Source organism: Pseudorasbora parva, chromosome 23, assembly GCF_024679245.1.
Source record: "Pseudorasbora parva isolate DD20220531a chromosome 23, ASM2467924v1, whole genome shotgun sequence".
In the NCBI taxonomy this organism is placed as follows: domain Eukaryota; kingdom Metazoa; phylum Chordata; class Actinopteri; order Cypriniformes; family Gobionidae; genus Pseudorasbora; species Pseudorasbora parva.
In genome coordinates, this window is record NC_090194.1 from 25,981,233 (window position 1) to 25,998,989 (window position 17,757).

General features: G+C 36.8%; 1 protein-coding gene across 2 annotated transcripts in view; it reads right to left on the bottom strand.

Annotated features, from left to right (window-relative positions):
- Positions 1 to 1,128: 1,128 nt before the first annotated feature.
- ubl3a (ubiquitin-like 3a) overlaps positions 1,129 to 17,757 on the bottom strand; it is a 33,356-nt gene continuing 16,727 nt past the window's right edge. For both annotated transcript variants that reach the window (XM_067432962.1, XM_067432961.1), the window contains exons 3-6: positions 8,830 to 8,938; positions 6,634 to 6,720; positions 4,467 to 4,544; positions 1,129 to 2,829 (exon numbers count right to left, since the gene is read on the bottom strand). In XM_067432962.1, the coding sequence (XP_067289063.1) occupies positions 2,777 to 2,829; positions 4,467 to 4,544; positions 6,634 to 6,720; positions 8,830 to 8,938 (327 nt within the window). In that variant the 3' untranslated portion in view covers positions 1,129 to 2,776. The remainder of the gene's footprint in view (positions 2,830 to 4,466; positions 4,545 to 6,633; positions 6,721 to 8,829; positions 8,939 to 17,757) is intronic.

Below are 17,757 nucleotides of genomic sequence, written 5' to 3' on the forward strand. Positions count from 1 at the left end.
TACCGCAAATGCACGCTCACCTCTACGCTTCAGTCTAGCGCGTGGAACGACCAGCAAAGCATGATCACAAGAACGGAGTCTTCTGGAAGGAGTATAGGAGTGAAGGAGTTCAGATAGATAGACAGGCGCTTTGTTATGAAGGGATTTATAGACGAAGAGGAGAATTTTAAAATCTATTCTCTGACAAATCGGCAGCCAATGAAGTGATCTAAGAATAGGAGTGACATCTTCATATTTACGACGCTTTAAAAGAAATCTGGCAGCAGCATTTTGGACAAGCTGAAGTTCTGAGTTCTTGATCAGTGTATTCTGGTTCAAATAAATATGGTTGTGAAAAAAATTCAACATTGTCTGTTAATATATCGAAATCTTCTTCCATTGCGATGTCCTGTACGTCTAAATATGTTTAAATCTTCAGTGAAAGGTTACAAAATCCCAAATTCTGTGTAAACAATGAGAGATGTACACGCGCGAGAGATCCACTTCCGGCGCTTTCCGCGCTTGTGCAGACTAAAGCCAGAACGCGCAAATGTCACAACAGGAAACACGCACGCGCGCCCTCGGATCAGTCGGACGTAGTGGTGTACAAGAGGTAAAAACAATATAAATACTGTTCGTTTTCTCACACAAACCGCTCGTTTCGTGTCTTAGGCCATCAATGTGTACTTCCGATGGGGGATTGTTTAATTTGGACTTCTCTGTGTATGCCCTTTGAGGTGGTGACCATAGACCTGCATTATGTGAGGCACAGACAAGAACGGTTTGACCTAAAATGAAATGTTGTGCTAACTGCGTTAAAGGTTTAGGAAAATTGTTAAAAGTATTGAAAAAATTGTCATAGCGATTGTAAAAGACTAATACAACTAAAAAGAGAAAGTCTTTTTCTATTATGCTCACCAAGGCTGCATTTACTCGATTAAAAATATTAATACTGAAATATAATGTAAAATAGTTATTTTCTGTGTGTGTGTGTGTGTGTGTGTGTGAGCGAGAGAGAGAGTGAGAGAGAGAGTGTCCAAAAAGCTCATTTCAACCCGTCAAATGTTCCCTCTATTGCCCTCTCCTGCCATATTGCTCTCTCATATTCATTATAAGCAATCTGAAGATGAACACATGAAGCAATAGTCATTTCACTTCAATATTCTGTATTCTTTATTCAGTTTATAGATGTATTTCCATTTGTAGTTTAGAGAATGAGAAGCATTAGTTTTATTTACAATTATATTTTTAAAAACTTCAGCTCTGTACAGATTTGAACCCTGATAAGGACCAATATTTTTCAGACCTAGTGCGGTGTTAAAACACAGAAAGCAAAGACCACATAAACAGAAGAAGACAAAGGAAGAAAAAAATATCAAATTATGAACATTAAAAAAAGAAAGACAAGAAACCGGTACAGTAATTTCTTCAGCCATTAGAGAGGGGTTTGCTGCTGTTAATTTACACGACATTGTCAGCATCTCACTGCTCCAAATGCTAATGTGCTAACTGTTTTTAGACTATCATACACTAGACACCAATATATATCAACAATCTATAGTTATGTTCTCTATAAGATTCATATTAAATATACTCTACACATATGTAACCTTCGAATACAATTCCCATTTGGAAAAATATTAAAAAGGGAGGAGAAAGAAAAATTACACAGATTTAGAAATAAAAACAGCTCATTTTTCATGTTTGTGCAAACAGATTTTATATCTATTAGGAAAGGGGAAATAGAAACCAAGCCCAACTTCATTCCATAGTTATCTTCTGGCTCCAAACGCAAGCATTAATTTACACCACCACACTTAGAAAATAAAGGGATAAATCTTACCCTTCCTGAAAGAGAGCAGCTCAGATCTATCTAAAGAGGGCAGACGCAACACTGTTTGACTGTCAAAACACAGCCGCAAATGTCACTGTTACTCATTACGGATTATTTAGACTTTCCATGAGTGAATCAAACCTTCTGGAGAACTAACTTCCTGCAAAGTCCCGACTCCTGCGCTCAAAACATCAAGCACCGGAACTTGTTAAAGTAGGACGCTGGATCTCCAGGACCAGAATGGGGTATTTAAAACACATGGAAACGTATAATAAACATTTCTAAAACGTTCATCAGGCACATCAATACTTGTTCTCCTTCGCTGAAATCGATAGACTACATGTTGCGATTAGCATTTCATCGGAAGGGCGTGTGGTGCGGAGGTTAAACCGCCAGTGAAGCGTGTGCTATTATTTCAGACGTAGGTGATGGCATGCCTTTTCGCCTCTGCACCGGATCTAAGCCAAGCCTGGTGAGCACGTGGTGCATCTTTTAATGTGAAAAGTTCATCAGACCCTGTGTAAATTCATTTCCCCACTCACACGTCTACCTCCTGAGAGGAAGAATCAAGGTTGAGTCTCTTCTTGCTCACTGAATCATTCAGGTTTACAATGAGATACAAGTGCCTCCTCCGTGTGCAAACTGGTAGAAAGGGAAGGAGAGAGTGTGCATGATGAATCGAGTTACAGGTCTGCTGGGTGTACATGAAGGTAGAATGACGCAACGTGTGTGAGGGTGATGGCGTTTTATTATCTGCTGCTCTCCAGGTTGGATTTTCTTGACATCTTTTGGTTTAAATACGGACTATGTGTTCTCAGAGCCTGGTTTTGTTCTCTCTCAGGTGTGATTATTATTATTTTTTTCCAGGTGAAGTGAAGCTCTCGTTGCGGTCAGGTGTGAGTAGTTGTGTTTTAAGCAGCATGGGCGAAAGGTGACAGGATACACTCATTCTGAGGGATGTGTTTACAGGATCACACAACAGTTGCTCTCTCCAGTCTTTTCCCGGTTCCTTTGACCTGAAACAAAAACACAGGCTGTTAAAACTACCGTACAAAAACAAAACAATGGTTCTGTTCCAAAACACTGAGTTCAGCTAAAAAATATTCTAAAGGACAATAAAAAAAATAATGGTAACACTTTACAATAAGGTCTCATTTGTTAACATTAATTAATGCGTTAAATATCACTACAAGTGAACAATATATTTTTATAGAATTTATTAGTTGTCGTTGTTGTTAGTTCACAAGTTACAGTTTATCATCATTAGCATTAACTAATGTTAACAGATGCGACATTTGATCTTAATAGTGTATTAGTAAATGCTGAGATTAACATGAATTAAGATTAACAAATGCTGTAGAAGTATTGTACATTGTTAGTTCATGTTAACTAATCTATTTAACTAATGTTAAAAAAAAATGAAACTTATTGTGAAGTGTTTGATACCAAAACAATAACTATCTTTCTTCAAATTACAGTTTTTCTCAGTCGCTTTGTTACATTTCTTGAATCAGCCTAGGCATTTGCAAAACATTAAGTGCATTTCTCAAAACAATTCGTACAAATAGCAAACCACCATGTAACACCTGCAAAAGCCAGTCTCTTGCTCAAAATCCTTAGTTTATCTCTCAAAAGTAAATATCAGTGTCAATGTCAGTGCCATCAGAATGACAAGTCACTGTGTATGGATAAGACAGTCAAATTGCTTAGTCATGTTGTCAATATAACAGTCTACAGCGATGTTCTGATGTAAATTTTGGCTAAAATTTTGATGACGATCATTGTAAATTGTAGGTTACATTAGTGTATGTGGGAGTTTGATTGGACAAGTTTCCCATTTACGCTTTTACTGTTTGTACTATAATTTGTTGACAGACCATGTCATTGCGATACAGAAAGGGAAAGACAGCACTGCATAGCAAAGAGAGAAAAAAACTGAAAAACAAAAGTAGAAATGTGAATGTCTAATGGAAATGTATAGCAATATGCCTGACATATTATGACAACTTGTTCAAACATTTTGCATTTAAAGATTTATGCTATGAACCAATGTCTAAATGTTGTGGGAGTGAGACTGTTCAACAGAGACCCATTATAATGCATTTTGATCAACATGACATAAGCAATTGATAATGTAGGAAACGGTAGAGAATTGTACAATCATTTGCATGGATGTACCAAGACAACTTGTTCAAAGAAATAAGAAACTGCTTTTATGATGTGCACAAGTGACACAATGATGTGAAGATTGAACAGGTTGATTGAACAGGAAGATTGAACAATTTTGAGAATTTCAATTCTGATCTGAGAAATGTACCAAAGGGACTGAGAAAAACTGTAACGACTTATATAGTGAACATGCATACATACTCATACTTCTTTGTATGTTGAAATCATAAATCAATAAATAGTGCAACACTTGTCTCTAAATTGTCATTAAAATGTTGAATTCATAGTTATTTGTCTTCCTATTTTATCACCATGTGAAAGGATCTTTTACATTTTGGCGATACAATATTTTAAATCCTCTGAAAGACTGAAATATTGGCAGAGGTTGAGAATGATCCACATAAGTGAAGGCTGCAGTTAGGCAGGGAGCGTGTGAAAAAGTTAAGGAGGAGTGGACAGAAAAGAGAAAGGGCAGAATGGTTACCTTGGGAATTTGGCTCGGGCAGCGTCTCTCTGGCAACTAAATGCATCACTGTGGTTTTTCCGAGAGGCAGTTTTAAAGCTGCAAGACACAAGAAAAAAAAGTGTAAGTGTGTTAGACTGAATTATCACACAAGAGACTAATGCAGCTGTACATCTACGATACCACAGAAACTTTTCAAGGGGATAAAGTAATGGACAGAAGAACAGGATGGCAAGTAAACCCCTGGATGAGAGTGAAGCATTTAGCATTAAGGCTTATTGAGATTTGTCACTGACTCAGAGACCACTTCTGCTGCCTTCTGCCCCACAGGTCTTCATGCCTTGGTTCTCTTGAATCAAGTTGTCAGCGTGTATTATCAAAGTGACACTTCTTTGGCAAACTCTGCCTGCGCGCCACCGTCACATCATCAGCGAAAAGTCCGAAAAGTGAAGCTGTTTACTCAGCTATGGGAAAAGTTTGCCGTAGCAAAATATTGCAAAACCCATTAGATATGAGTAAATAGTAGTTACACTTTTCACGTCACAAATATTTATAAAACGCAACAAATACCGAATGTATTTGTGTACTAAGAGGGAAACATTTCTATGGTCTTAACTAAACACAATTTAGCCAAGATTGTCAGACAGACAGACACACGGACAGAGAGACAGATCCAAAAAAGTTGGGACACTGTACAAATTGTAAATAAAAAATGAATGCAATAATTTACAAAACTCATAAACTTATATTTTATTCACAATAGAATATAGATAACATCACATTTTGAAAGTGAGACATTTTTAAATGTCATGCCAAATATTGGCTCATTTTGGATTTCATGAGAGCTACACATTCCAAAAAAGTTGGGACAGGTAGCAATAATAGGCCAGAAAAGCTAAATGTACATAAAGAACAGCTGGAGGACCAATTTGCAATTTATTAGGCCAATTGGAAACATGATTGGGTATAAAAAGAGCTTCTCAGAGTGGCAGACATGGCCTTGTCCCAACTTTTTTTAGATGTCTTGATGCCATGAAATTTAAAATCAACTTATATTTCCTTAAAGGAAGTGTATGTAAGAGTGTGGCCAAAACTGGTACTGCAATCACAATCCCCTCCCCCATGACCCAAGGATGCCAGATAGGCTGCAGGATCAGCAGGAACGTTTGTAGCTGCAGCTGTGGTAACTAGAGCAGATCTGGCAACCCAGATGCCGAAACACTACTGACTTCGTGATTGGTAGATAGATGGAGGGCGGAGCTTCAGGCCAAAACACAACATGACAACATCAACATCAGTTGAGGGCTGCAACAGCAACTTTAAAATGACAATATCCTGGCCGGACTACTGTTGTTAGTGATATAAGTATTTGAAATTAACATGATTTCTTAATGTCTAGTGACATATCAGGGCCATTTTATTATTAATTAAAATACATTTCTTACATACAGTTCCTTTAAAATTATACATTTTTCAGTTTAAATATTTGATGTCATCTATGTTGCATTCTGAATAAAATATTGAAATTTTAAACTTTCACATCGTTGCATTCTGTTTTTATTCACAATAGATAGATAGATAGATAGATAGATAGATAGATAGATAGATTGATAGATTGATAGATTGATAGATTGATAGATTGATAGATAGATAGATAGATAGATAGATAGATAGATAGATAGGATCTATCCCACTCAAACCCACTCAATCTTTAATAATTACTTAAAGGGACGGTCAGACAAATAAAACAAATGCTTCCTGTTCACGCCCAAAGAATTTCCTCTCCTCCTTGTTTCCTTTCCCTCCATGAAAAACTTGCTACCGAATTGTGAGAATATTAAGTTCATTTTATAAAGTGAATTCTATTCATGACTTCAGAATAGTAACATTTATGTGTATTGGTACTGGGAGCTGAATTTTGGGGTACATCCCTACAATCAGCTGAACTGTGATAGAACCAAAATGTACTGCGCCCTGGGCAGAAATAAACCAAGACAAAGCCAAAATAAATATCTGTACAGTCATAAAAGTCCAATGGGACAGCAAATTCACATGGCAGAGAAAAGGCCAGGAAACTTCTTATCTGTCAGACTCATGATTCGGAAAATGATTTAATAAATAATCAGTAACAGAGCATGTGTGATGCAAAAAAAATAATGGTAATGAGGAGTGTGGGAGGGCAGCTCACCTCCTAGCGTCACATTGCCGTGTAGGAATCGGCCCTGGTAGATGAGGCGCAGGATGTTCGGACTGCTCACTTGTTCTTCTTCCCAGTCTGTTAAAGACAGAACGAATGAGAGGGATTCATGTTTGTCTTGTTCACAAAATATACAAATCTGAAGCCAAACAAGAAACAGAAAAAAATGTAAGTTATTATGCACAGATGAAAGAAAGTCAAAGGTTTGGAACATGGTGAGTATATGAGTAAATGAAGAAAAAAAATTCATTTCTAACAATCTTTCTACATTACTCCTTCGTTAGTTTTCCAATGTTTCCTCGTCATTCATTTATCCATTCATACGACCCACCCATCTCTCTCATTCTTCGCTCAATCCAAATGGAGATTAAATCACAAGACTCTTGTGCGGGTCATTCTGTGTCCTCAAGAGGTCGAGATGTGCTGTGCTCATCTGCTATGAATAAAACTCTGATTCAATCGCAGACCGATAGAGTTTACGAACTGTACAACAAAGAAAGCCTTTCTTTTCACTGTATACCTTTGCTTTTTTCAACAATATTCTCTATAATTAAGGGCCGATGACTTTCATAAGAGCTATTTAAAGCAAGACATTAAAAATAAATGAACTTAAATAAACCCTGAATTTGAATTAAGCAATAAATGGTCATACAAATGTATTATTCCAGCTAAAAATGTAGCCTAAGTTGTCTTTCTGGTCTTAGACTAGCTAAATATGGTTTAGCTAGTCAGTTGGTCAACCAACACATCCGTTATAGCAAGATTGACTAGGCTTGTAGACCTATATTCACATAGGCTGATTTAAGATTTTTCAGCAGGGATGTTACTGCCATGTTTTTGGAACATGGAATAATGGTAAAATCATGGTTGTTTTTCTTGTGTTTGTTTGGTTGTTTTAGGGTACTTTGTAATATCACATAGTAAATTCAATAAGAATTTGGATATTAATATGCTAACCATTGAGTGCCATATATACTACCGTTCAAAAGTTTGAGGTTTTATTAAGATTTTTGTAATGAAAGAAAGGAATCTGATGTTTTTTTAATCAGCAAGGATCACTCAAAACTGATCGGTGACAATGAAGACATTTAAAATGTTATAAAAAAAATTAATTTTATATTCATCAAAGGATCCTGAAAAATGTAATGTGGTTTCCAAAAAAATATTAAGTTGTTAATAAATAGTTAATAATAAATAATAATAATAATAATAATAGTAAATAAATATTAACTGTTTTCAAATTGATGATAATAAATGTTTTTGAGCATCAAATCAGCTCTCATCTCTTCTGTAAGCACTTAATCTTATCATTTAAAAAAAGTATAATTCTTGTTTCTCTATTTTTCTCTATTCCATCCCTATTCTAGCTTATGCTACTCTGAGTAATGTCCAGAACTTCGTATTTAATGCACTTTTTGCGTTTCTTCGCCTTTTGATGACGGATCGCTTCCTGTAATCCTCAGTTGTAAATCGCTTTGGATAAATGTGTCTGCTAAATGCATGTAATGTAAATGCATATTAGAATGATTTCTGAAGGATCATGAGGCCTGATGTAATGGCTAAACAATATTACTGTTTTTATTAAATTTTATATCAAATAAATGAAATCTTGGTAAGAAAAAATATACCACAGTATGTTTTTTAGAGGTCAATCAGGTGGAAAATGCTCAACTTGAGCTTGTGGCCACATCCCTGAAAGCACTTGCAGTTTCAGATGGGTTGCCAAGACACAGTGGAGAAACAGATTTAAGAGGAGTCTGAATGCCATCTGCTGTTCTCTAAAATTCAGAGGTAGCAGTATGTGTGTATATAATAGCCCACAAATTTACTAGAACAGTATCTGGAATATTTGAATGCAAACCACAGTCTTTGGGCACAGGCGGAGAGACGCCCAGACAGATGTATAAACACACAAACTCAGACACTCTGTTTTTTTCCTTAAATAATGTCATTGACTTTAGGTCAGTGTACAGTGAGTGGAATCTAGCTCTGCATGGGATTACCACTGAGTCAGATTCAGATTTGTCTGTGGCTCAGATTATCTGAAAACAGGAAAAGGTTGTAGAGAGGAATCTACTCAACGGCAGCAAACAATAGCCTGAAAATCCTTCAACAAGAGCCAACATTTTCTACCAGGGGACACATTGAAAGCAACGTGTGTGTTTTAAGATGTGAATCATCACGCACCCATTGGCCAGTTGTCGTACACATGCTTGGCGATGTCGGCCGCTGAGTCGTTTGGCGAGAACAGGAACTCTTTTGTTTTTCCACTCACCAAGATGAGCCTCAAGTTGATCTGAAACACAAACACAAACAACAGAGCAGTTTGAAGCTCGGTCAGAATCCACACCAGACTTCCTCAACATTGACATGAAAATGGCACTTCCATCAAATTTTAACTTGTGGTGTGACATATTTCTCTGTTTCACACTAAAATGGAGCCAGAACTGATTGTTAGTTTGCTAAAACAATCTAAATAGCTATTATGCTATCGGCAGGCCCACACTGAATCTGTGCACACAGAACTTTGGAGTAATATCTGGATATTTTCACAAAATTAAAAAGCCAGACACAAATAGACACAATAGAGGCAATTTACACAAGGTGTTAATAGCAACTAGATTCTATTTACACTCAGTGAAAATATATTTTCTTGAAGATACTAGCTATTTACACTAGTGTAAACAGCGATAGATGCTATTTTCACCAAATGTTAATAGCAACTAGATGATATTTACACTAAGAGCAAATAGCTGTAGATGCTATTTGCCAAGTGAAAACAGGGATACTTACATCATATAAAAGTAGCAGTTCTTTGCAAAGTGTAAATGTATACTTTATTTTGACAGATACATACTATTTGCACCTCAGTCTTGTTGTACATTAACAGGATGCCATAATTATAGTGGAAATTATTATTTTTATTTAAATTAATAAATGGAGGCCAACATAAAGGGACACTAAAAGCCCTCCCTACACCTACCCTAACCAATAAATGCTTTTATTATTATTAAACATTTTATTTGGCACTTTATTCCCACATTTAATTACTTTTTATTGAAAGTAAATACCTTAACCACAATTATTTCCAACATTTAGCATGTTTTTTAACATTGATAATAATAAAAAAAGTTTTTGAGCACCAAATCAGTATAATCACTTCTAAGGATCATGAGACACCAAAGAATGGAATAACGGAAATATTACTGTTTTATTGATCAAATAAATGCAGCCTTGATAAAAATAAAAAGCAACTTTAAAACATTAAAAATCTTGCCAACCCCAAACTTTTGAACGGAACAGTATATCAAAATACCATGGTATTGGTACTGCCACAGTATCTGTTTGAGAGGTAGATTAAAAAAAATTCTAAACTTCAGCTTTGGAGTAATCATATTCACAATATCATGCTCCTTCCATGTTCATTTATTAAATACATTGACTAATTTGATTATGCTTTTAGCTACCAATAAGTATAGTACAGTGTCCTCAGTTCCATTTAAATCTAAACTTGATTTACATTATTGAAGAGAAAATGGGTTAACATTAAATAAAATAAAATAAAATGAAGATGGATGGTTGAGAAATGATTTCATAAATCTTTTATGTCCTCCACTAAATCCTTGCTTTGATGATTGCGAACCACCCGTGATTCAATCACCACAATTATGCTGTTTGTGCAAGTACTCAAGCAATATAATTTGCAAAGTCCATTATCATATTCATTCATATCCCAGAGTGTCGCCCTTTTAAAAACAAAAGAGTAGGATGTATCAGGCGTATGAGAGCGAAAGAGAGAGACAGACAGGGCTCGGGGCAGTGCATGTCCAATGCACGTGTGTTACTATGCGAGTGTCTGATGTCATCAGAAGATCCATTAAGCTCCTCCCTCTATACGCACACACAAACACACACACACACGCACACACACACACACACACACGCACACACACACACACGCACACACACGCACACACTGCCAGCTGCAGTGATGTAACAGAGTGAAAACCAGCAGATGGAAACAAAGATCCTCCTAAGCACTTTATAGAATCAGATTAGAGCCAGGAGCAAGAGCCTGCACACTCAAACAACTCTTCCAAAGATCACAACACACACACACACACTCTTAAGTCTCCTCAAAGGAAAGAGTATCAGTCAACAAACAGACGCACACATTCATGCACATTAATGGTTGGATGAACACGCAGACATACACATGCAAATCTAATTTAGGCTCGGATTAGTATGTGGCTATTTTATGAAGCCACCACACAGGAAGGAAATACCAGAGGAAATCTACTTATAACAATATTTCTAGACACATTTTTGCCAATTCACTCCTCCATTTCAGAGCTTTTAAAATACTTATGCTGATTTATATATATTAGAAAACAGAAATGATTGCAATTTAGTGCAAACTAATGTGTTTCCTCATATTAGTATTCATATCATTCAATTGTACAAGAATCCAATATTAAATAAAACATTTCTGAATAATATTGTAAATATAGTATATTTTGGTAACTATGTCAAATATACACTCTTGTTCAAAATGCTTGATTCAGTAAGTTTTATTTTAAGGAATTAATATTTTTTCAGCAAGGACATTCCCTGCTTCTATTTCAAATGCTGTTCCTTTGAACTTTCTATTTCATCAAAGAATCCTAAAAAAAATTGTCAGTTAAAATATTAAGCAGAAGTCTTCACTGCATTTTTAATCAAATAAATGCAGCATAAATGTAATGTTTAAGCATCAGTTAGCTTTAGCAATTAAAAAAAAATGTGCATTGTTCTCAAAAAGTTACCCATTTAAATTACATTACATGCTTCAACTACTTTACTTTTCATTGTTATCAGTGCTGGTGCATAAACTCAAAATTAAATAAACAATAAAACAAAAGTATTATTTTATAATACAAAAATGCTCCAACTGTTCCACCTTTCCTTTTCCGATGACATCCCAAAGTCCCTCACTATACAATACTCAATGGACAAAATCTAGTCCAACCCAAAACATTTTCCTCCATTGGCTGTCAAGGAAAAATGTTGACTCATCTGTCCACCACAGGTTATGAATAAACAATATTTAACTCAAAACTGAAAAGGTGTATGTCCCATATGGACTTACTCAGTGAGCTGGCAATTGCAACACGATCTCATGGTCATGCGTATAAATAGTACGAGTTTGCAATCTCGTGGAATGTATACGCCAAAATGAGTTTTGGCGTGCGTATGGTACGCGGTTTTTCGTTTCGCGTGCATATGACACGCTCTTGGGTAGGTTTAGGGTGGTGGGGTGGGGGGTTCGTATGTATAATACGCCATAAAGTGCAGATCATATGCACGCGAAAAACCGCGTACCATAAGCACACCAAAACTCATTTTGCCGTATACATTCCACGAGATTGCAAACTCGTACTATTTATACGCATTTTCGTGAGATCCGTCTCGGCAATTGCCAGCAAGTGGATAATCCAAAACATCAGGATGGCAGTTCTAGCCATACATTTGTCCACATAGATACCACATTCCACCATTTCAGACACGTCAGCTGCCCGCCATCTTGGAACAGTCAGCGTGTTGTCACTCACAGTATAAATCATTGACGCCACAATATTGCGCAGCTTCTGGTCGTGAAACACCCAAGATTTAATTTCCCAAAGAAATGGGATAACCTTTCACAGGTGGGAATGTGTTGGTTTGTGTTTTTATATGAATTGTAACTCAATATTACATGTTGTTAACTTCTTAATGTCTTTTTTAATTTCGTATTTTATAGACCTTATACAGAGCAGTGCCATGATAGGTATGAAAGCGAGGGTGTATGGGATAGACTTGCCGTGTTTTCATTGGCATCCGCTGTATAAAGCTCACATATAATTTTCCACAGCTCATGCTGTCTAGAGCTTTATGGCTACTGAAGTTTCTTGGAAAGATATTTTTGCAGTGTTTCGTCTGCAGGACAATTCAAAAACATGAAATATGTATTATGCTGGGATACGTCTCCTCAAAACATCCCTCCTCCATCTATCTCCTTGGCGAGCAGACAAAATCTCACGATGACGTAACACGACATGCAGCGCTACCTCCAAGGAACTTCAACAACAACAAGCTCAGCAGAAAACATCCGCCGGGTAATGATTTCATAGACGAGGGTAGTGCTAGTCTTACCCCGGAGCGGGTGGTTCCCTTTTAGTGAAGACAGTAGCTGCTATGCCAAACATTATAATACCACTCAATATTTGTCTCTACTACTGCCTCCTCTGTACAACCCAATTAGAGCTTTATGTCTATGACAGTTTCCCTTTCATTCCCGTCAAAGATGTGAATAATGTCTATTGTGTTAGTTTAGAGAAATCATCTGCTGAAGTCTACTGCAGATATAGATTTTCATTAATGCATCTAACTACAGATGCAGATGCACAGTCAACTTGCTCTCGAGTTTTCTCAGACCGGCACTGACCGCTCCAATATGCCGGATGGCTTATGTATAGCAGCCCATAGAAAAAGCTGCTTTAATGAGGCATCTATGGTTCTAACGCAACGGAACACCACCTAGTTTCCATAGAGATTGTAACCGTGGCAGCGGCTCCTCTGCGAGAGCGCTGACCTGAATCACCTGCAGGTAGAGTCTTTCTTCATCTGTCTCTTTCTCTCTCGCCGTATCTCATCTTTCATTATGCCACTCCACCATTTCCAGAAAAACCGGAGGAAGCTGATTTTTTACAATGTTTCCAGACGTTCGCAGAAAGGTGGAAAAGCTTCACTAATCACAGAAATATGTATTATGCTTTGATACGTCTCCTCAAAACAATTCTTCCTCCATCCATTTCCTTGGTGAGCAGACAATCTCACTATGACGTAACGTGACATGCAGCACTACCTCCAAGGAACTTCAACAACAACAAGATCAGCATAAACATCCGTCGGGGAATGATTTCATAGACAAGGGTAGCGCAAGCACTAGTCTTACCCTGGAGCAGGTGGTTCCCTCTCAGTGAAGACAGTAGTTGCTATGCCAAACAATATTATACCACTCAATATTTATCTCTACTACTGCATCCTCACAAAATATGTTCACCAATCCCAGTATAGGAAATTCCGGCTCCCTGCAACCAACCCTTCAGGGGGAATGTTTGATGTAATGTTTGATGTAATGTTTGATGTAATCACCCCCCAGCGCTTTCCTGCACAAACAACACACTTTCTTAGGGACACAGACAACACGTAGCACCTCACTCGTGAGGCTACAGTAGAGCGATGGGATTTCCACTGTGATGAAAAGACTTGCTTATGTAAAGAGTGCATTCATTCCAGAAAAACACAAAGCACAACAAAGGCTCTGCCAATACAGTAATTTCATGCAATGTGAAATCAAGACACCTTTATTTATATAGTGCTTTTTACAATGCCGATTGTTTCAAAGCAGCTTCACAGTTTTAAACAGGTTACAGAAAATAGTGTAAACATATTTTGATTTGGCTGTACAGTCGCTCTTGATAAAACGGTGCTGTCGTGATTTTAGCCATCATATAGTGTCAATGCAGGCAGATCAGAAATATTGTTATAACAATATAGTTAAATTAGTAGATCTGCCCACATTGTCGCTATATGATCAATTGAATAGAGCTGATAATAGTTTTCTCCAGAACAACTGTACAGCCGAATCAAATTTTGTTGCAACATTTTCCTGTTTAACATTGTGAAGCTGTTTTGAAACAATTGTCATGATAAAAGCGCTATATAAATAAAGTTGACTTGATTTGACTTGACTTGATAGTTGAAAATATAGTGTCCCCAACTGAGCAAGCCAAAAGCCAAAGGTAACAAATGTGAACTAAAGGTTGCAATAGTCACCAACAAAATGATAATGTTCGATAAAAAAATCATTGAAAACAATTCTCTTTATTGATTCGTCCTTCCCCCTGTTAAGCTAAACTACAGCACTGAATATTTAATTTCTATGGACAAAATGCATCTAAAAATATTGGAGTGGAAACTGCAGGAAAGGTACATGTATCATCCAATTCACGCAAGTATTTCTGTTATGTATGAAAGTGTGTCCTGACAGTCTGCATTAAGCTTCAAACTTCACTAAACTCTGGCGCGGCAGGCAGGCATATATACACGTCAAACAGACAGAACGCAGTGGAGAGGGATCCGATTAAAGGTCCCGTTCTTCGTGTGTTTTTGAAGCTTTGATTATGTTTACAGTGTGCAATATAACATGAGTTCTTGTTTCACGTGTAAAAAAAAACAGTATTTTTCACACAATTTACTTTTCTGTACAGCGCTGTTTCCTCTGTCCTAAAAATGGCCTGATGATTTCCTTGTTCTATGAAGTCCCTCCTTTAGAAACACGTAACGAGTTCTGATTGGGCCAGCGCTTCCCGTGTTGTGATTGGACAGCAGCTTAGCGCACTTTGCCCGGAAAGGTCCCGCATCTTACCATAACGGGGAGATGCAAGCGCTGAATGCGCGCTGTTCTCCACGTGGGAGAGCAACAAGACCACGCCCCCTATTTTGCATTGAACTTTGAGCTTTATAATTTTACAGGTATTATTTATGCTCTAACAGCAACATTACACACCAACTAAAGTTTGAAAGATAGAATCGCGAAGAACGGGAACTTTAATATTTGGCGCAAAAACATTAATTTAGCTAAAATCGCTGCTAAATATAGGTTTAAAAGTCAACAAGTAATTCAAGTATTTTATAAGGATAGTAACTGTAAAGGAATAAAAGCTCACTCTAAAAAAGGCTGGGTTAATTAAAGACAACCCAAGTTGGGTTGAAAATGGACAAACCCAGAAACTGGGTTGTTTGAACCCAGTGAATGGACCCATTCAAAAAACCCAATTTCTGGGTTTGTCAATTAACTTGGGTTGTTTTTAACCCAGCATTTTTTAGAGTGCATGTAATTGAATATAAATGTAAAATGTTTCTTATAGCCTATTTACAGAAAAAAATAAAGAAAGAAATTAAGAAATGACAGTAACGGGTAACTTTCTCAATAGCGAATGTGTTAATTCCTGCTGATTTTTTTTTTTTAAATTAAATATCATTTTAACATGGGGATTTAAACTGTTCTTTCACTTAGTAATTTTTTTACATATAATGTATAGCACAGATAAAACCTTATGAAAATGAACCATGAATTTATTAAAGTAAAACCATATTTTTGACGCATTAATTACCAATTGAATAACCACACAAATACCATAGTTAAACTATCGATCTAAAGCAAAACCATGGTTACCATTTTTTTTAATATATATATATATATATATATATATATATATATATTGTAAGTGTAGATATAGTCACTACCGGTATATGTTTTCATAGCCCTCAGTTTTGTTAATTAAAAAAGTGGCCTTTTTTAATAAGATAAATAAAAAAGTATTATTAAAATAACTGTTAGTTGCAGCCCTAAGAAAATTAAACCGATAAATGCTTGGACATATAGTACTTCTGTTTACCAGGTTGTTATTGGCCAATGCTAATAATCTTAAAATATTAGCTGAATATTGAATAGTTATTTGTTTGTTACTAGTAGTATGTTGCCAATATGATAATGCAGTTCAGTAGATTACAAGATCAAACATGGTTTGTTTCACTTGTATTGTAATATGGCACTGCAACGTACTTATAACAAATAACACCTGCAGAAGTCTTTCCATAGCTGACATGTTGAAAACAGATATGTCACCCAGAGCAGGTGTTTCAGCTTGATATATTTACAAACAGAGCATGAAGTACTAGGATTGTAGCTTTTCTGTCTCAGAAGTTGAGCAGAAGATTCTCTGCTTTAGAAGGACAAACAACCTGGTGGTTCTGCCAGGAGACACAGTGTGTGTGTGTGTGTGTGTGTGTGTGTGTGTGTGTGTGTGTGTGTGTGTGTGTGTGTGTGTGTGTGTGTGTGTGTGTGTGTGTGTGTGTGTGTGTGTGTGTGTGTGTGTGTGTGTGTGTGTGTGTGTGAGTGAGTGAGTGAGTGAGTGAGTGAGTGAGTGAGTGAGTGAGTGAGTGAGTGAGTGAGTGAGTGAGTGAGTGAGTGAGTGAGTAAGTGAGTGAGAGAGAGAGAAATGCTGACATTAATGAGTGTGTCAGACAGGACGTCTGAACTAAAAGCAGCCACAACAAATGCTGACCACAGTGGATGTGACGTGTCGACCGGCTTTGCCCATCTCAAAATAGAGGTCTGCCAGATTGTTCTGGGAATGACATTTATGCAATAGGGAACAGACACACACTCACAGCACTTATGCAACCGCACATCAATGAAAACAGTATTAGAAACATCGCCTCCAGCAGTGATTTGTCCGTTTTGGAGAGAAAGGAAATTAGTGAGTTCAATTGCGAGATTGGTTATGTGTGTAAAAGCTGGATAAAGAACACTGACGTGGCGTTCCAAAACAAAAACAAGTCACCTGCAACATGTCTGATTCACAGGAAGCCATTAGAGATTAAAGACCGCACAAGCCTAATGCTGTTGATCTCTTTCTTATCAAAAAACTCAGGACATACTCAAGTTCACACTAGGCTTCAAGTGACTGGATCACAAAGCGTCTCCAAAATAGAACCCATTTATACCTATATTTAGTGCCGTCCGCTTGTGATTGACCCGAGATGGACGGGGGTAAGCCACAACATAGTAAAAGGAAAAGGTTTAAAAAAAGGGAAAAGGCTGTTAGACACCAAATAAATACTGAGAGGGAAAAAAAACACTTAGCCCAGAAATAATATCATATTCTTCATTAGTAAAGATACCATTCGCACTGTTGTAAAAATAACTATGGCCTTATTATACTGTAAAAAATGAAGGATACTGTATATTTAGATTACATTTGACTAGTCAGCAAAGCTTAATAATACATAATTTAAGTTGTTTAGCTGATATTTTCACGGACTCCATTGTAAAGATGGATTTAATTTGGGGCAAAAATAGTATACTCAACGCTTCATAAAATAAAGGTTGAACCACTGGAGTCACTTGTTAAACACCTTTGGTTACTACCTTTCTGAGCCTTAAAAGTGTTAATTAAACAGATGTCTTAATTAATCAATGTAGATTAATCTCTGGTGTGAGAACCCGCCCACACTGTTCTGATTGGT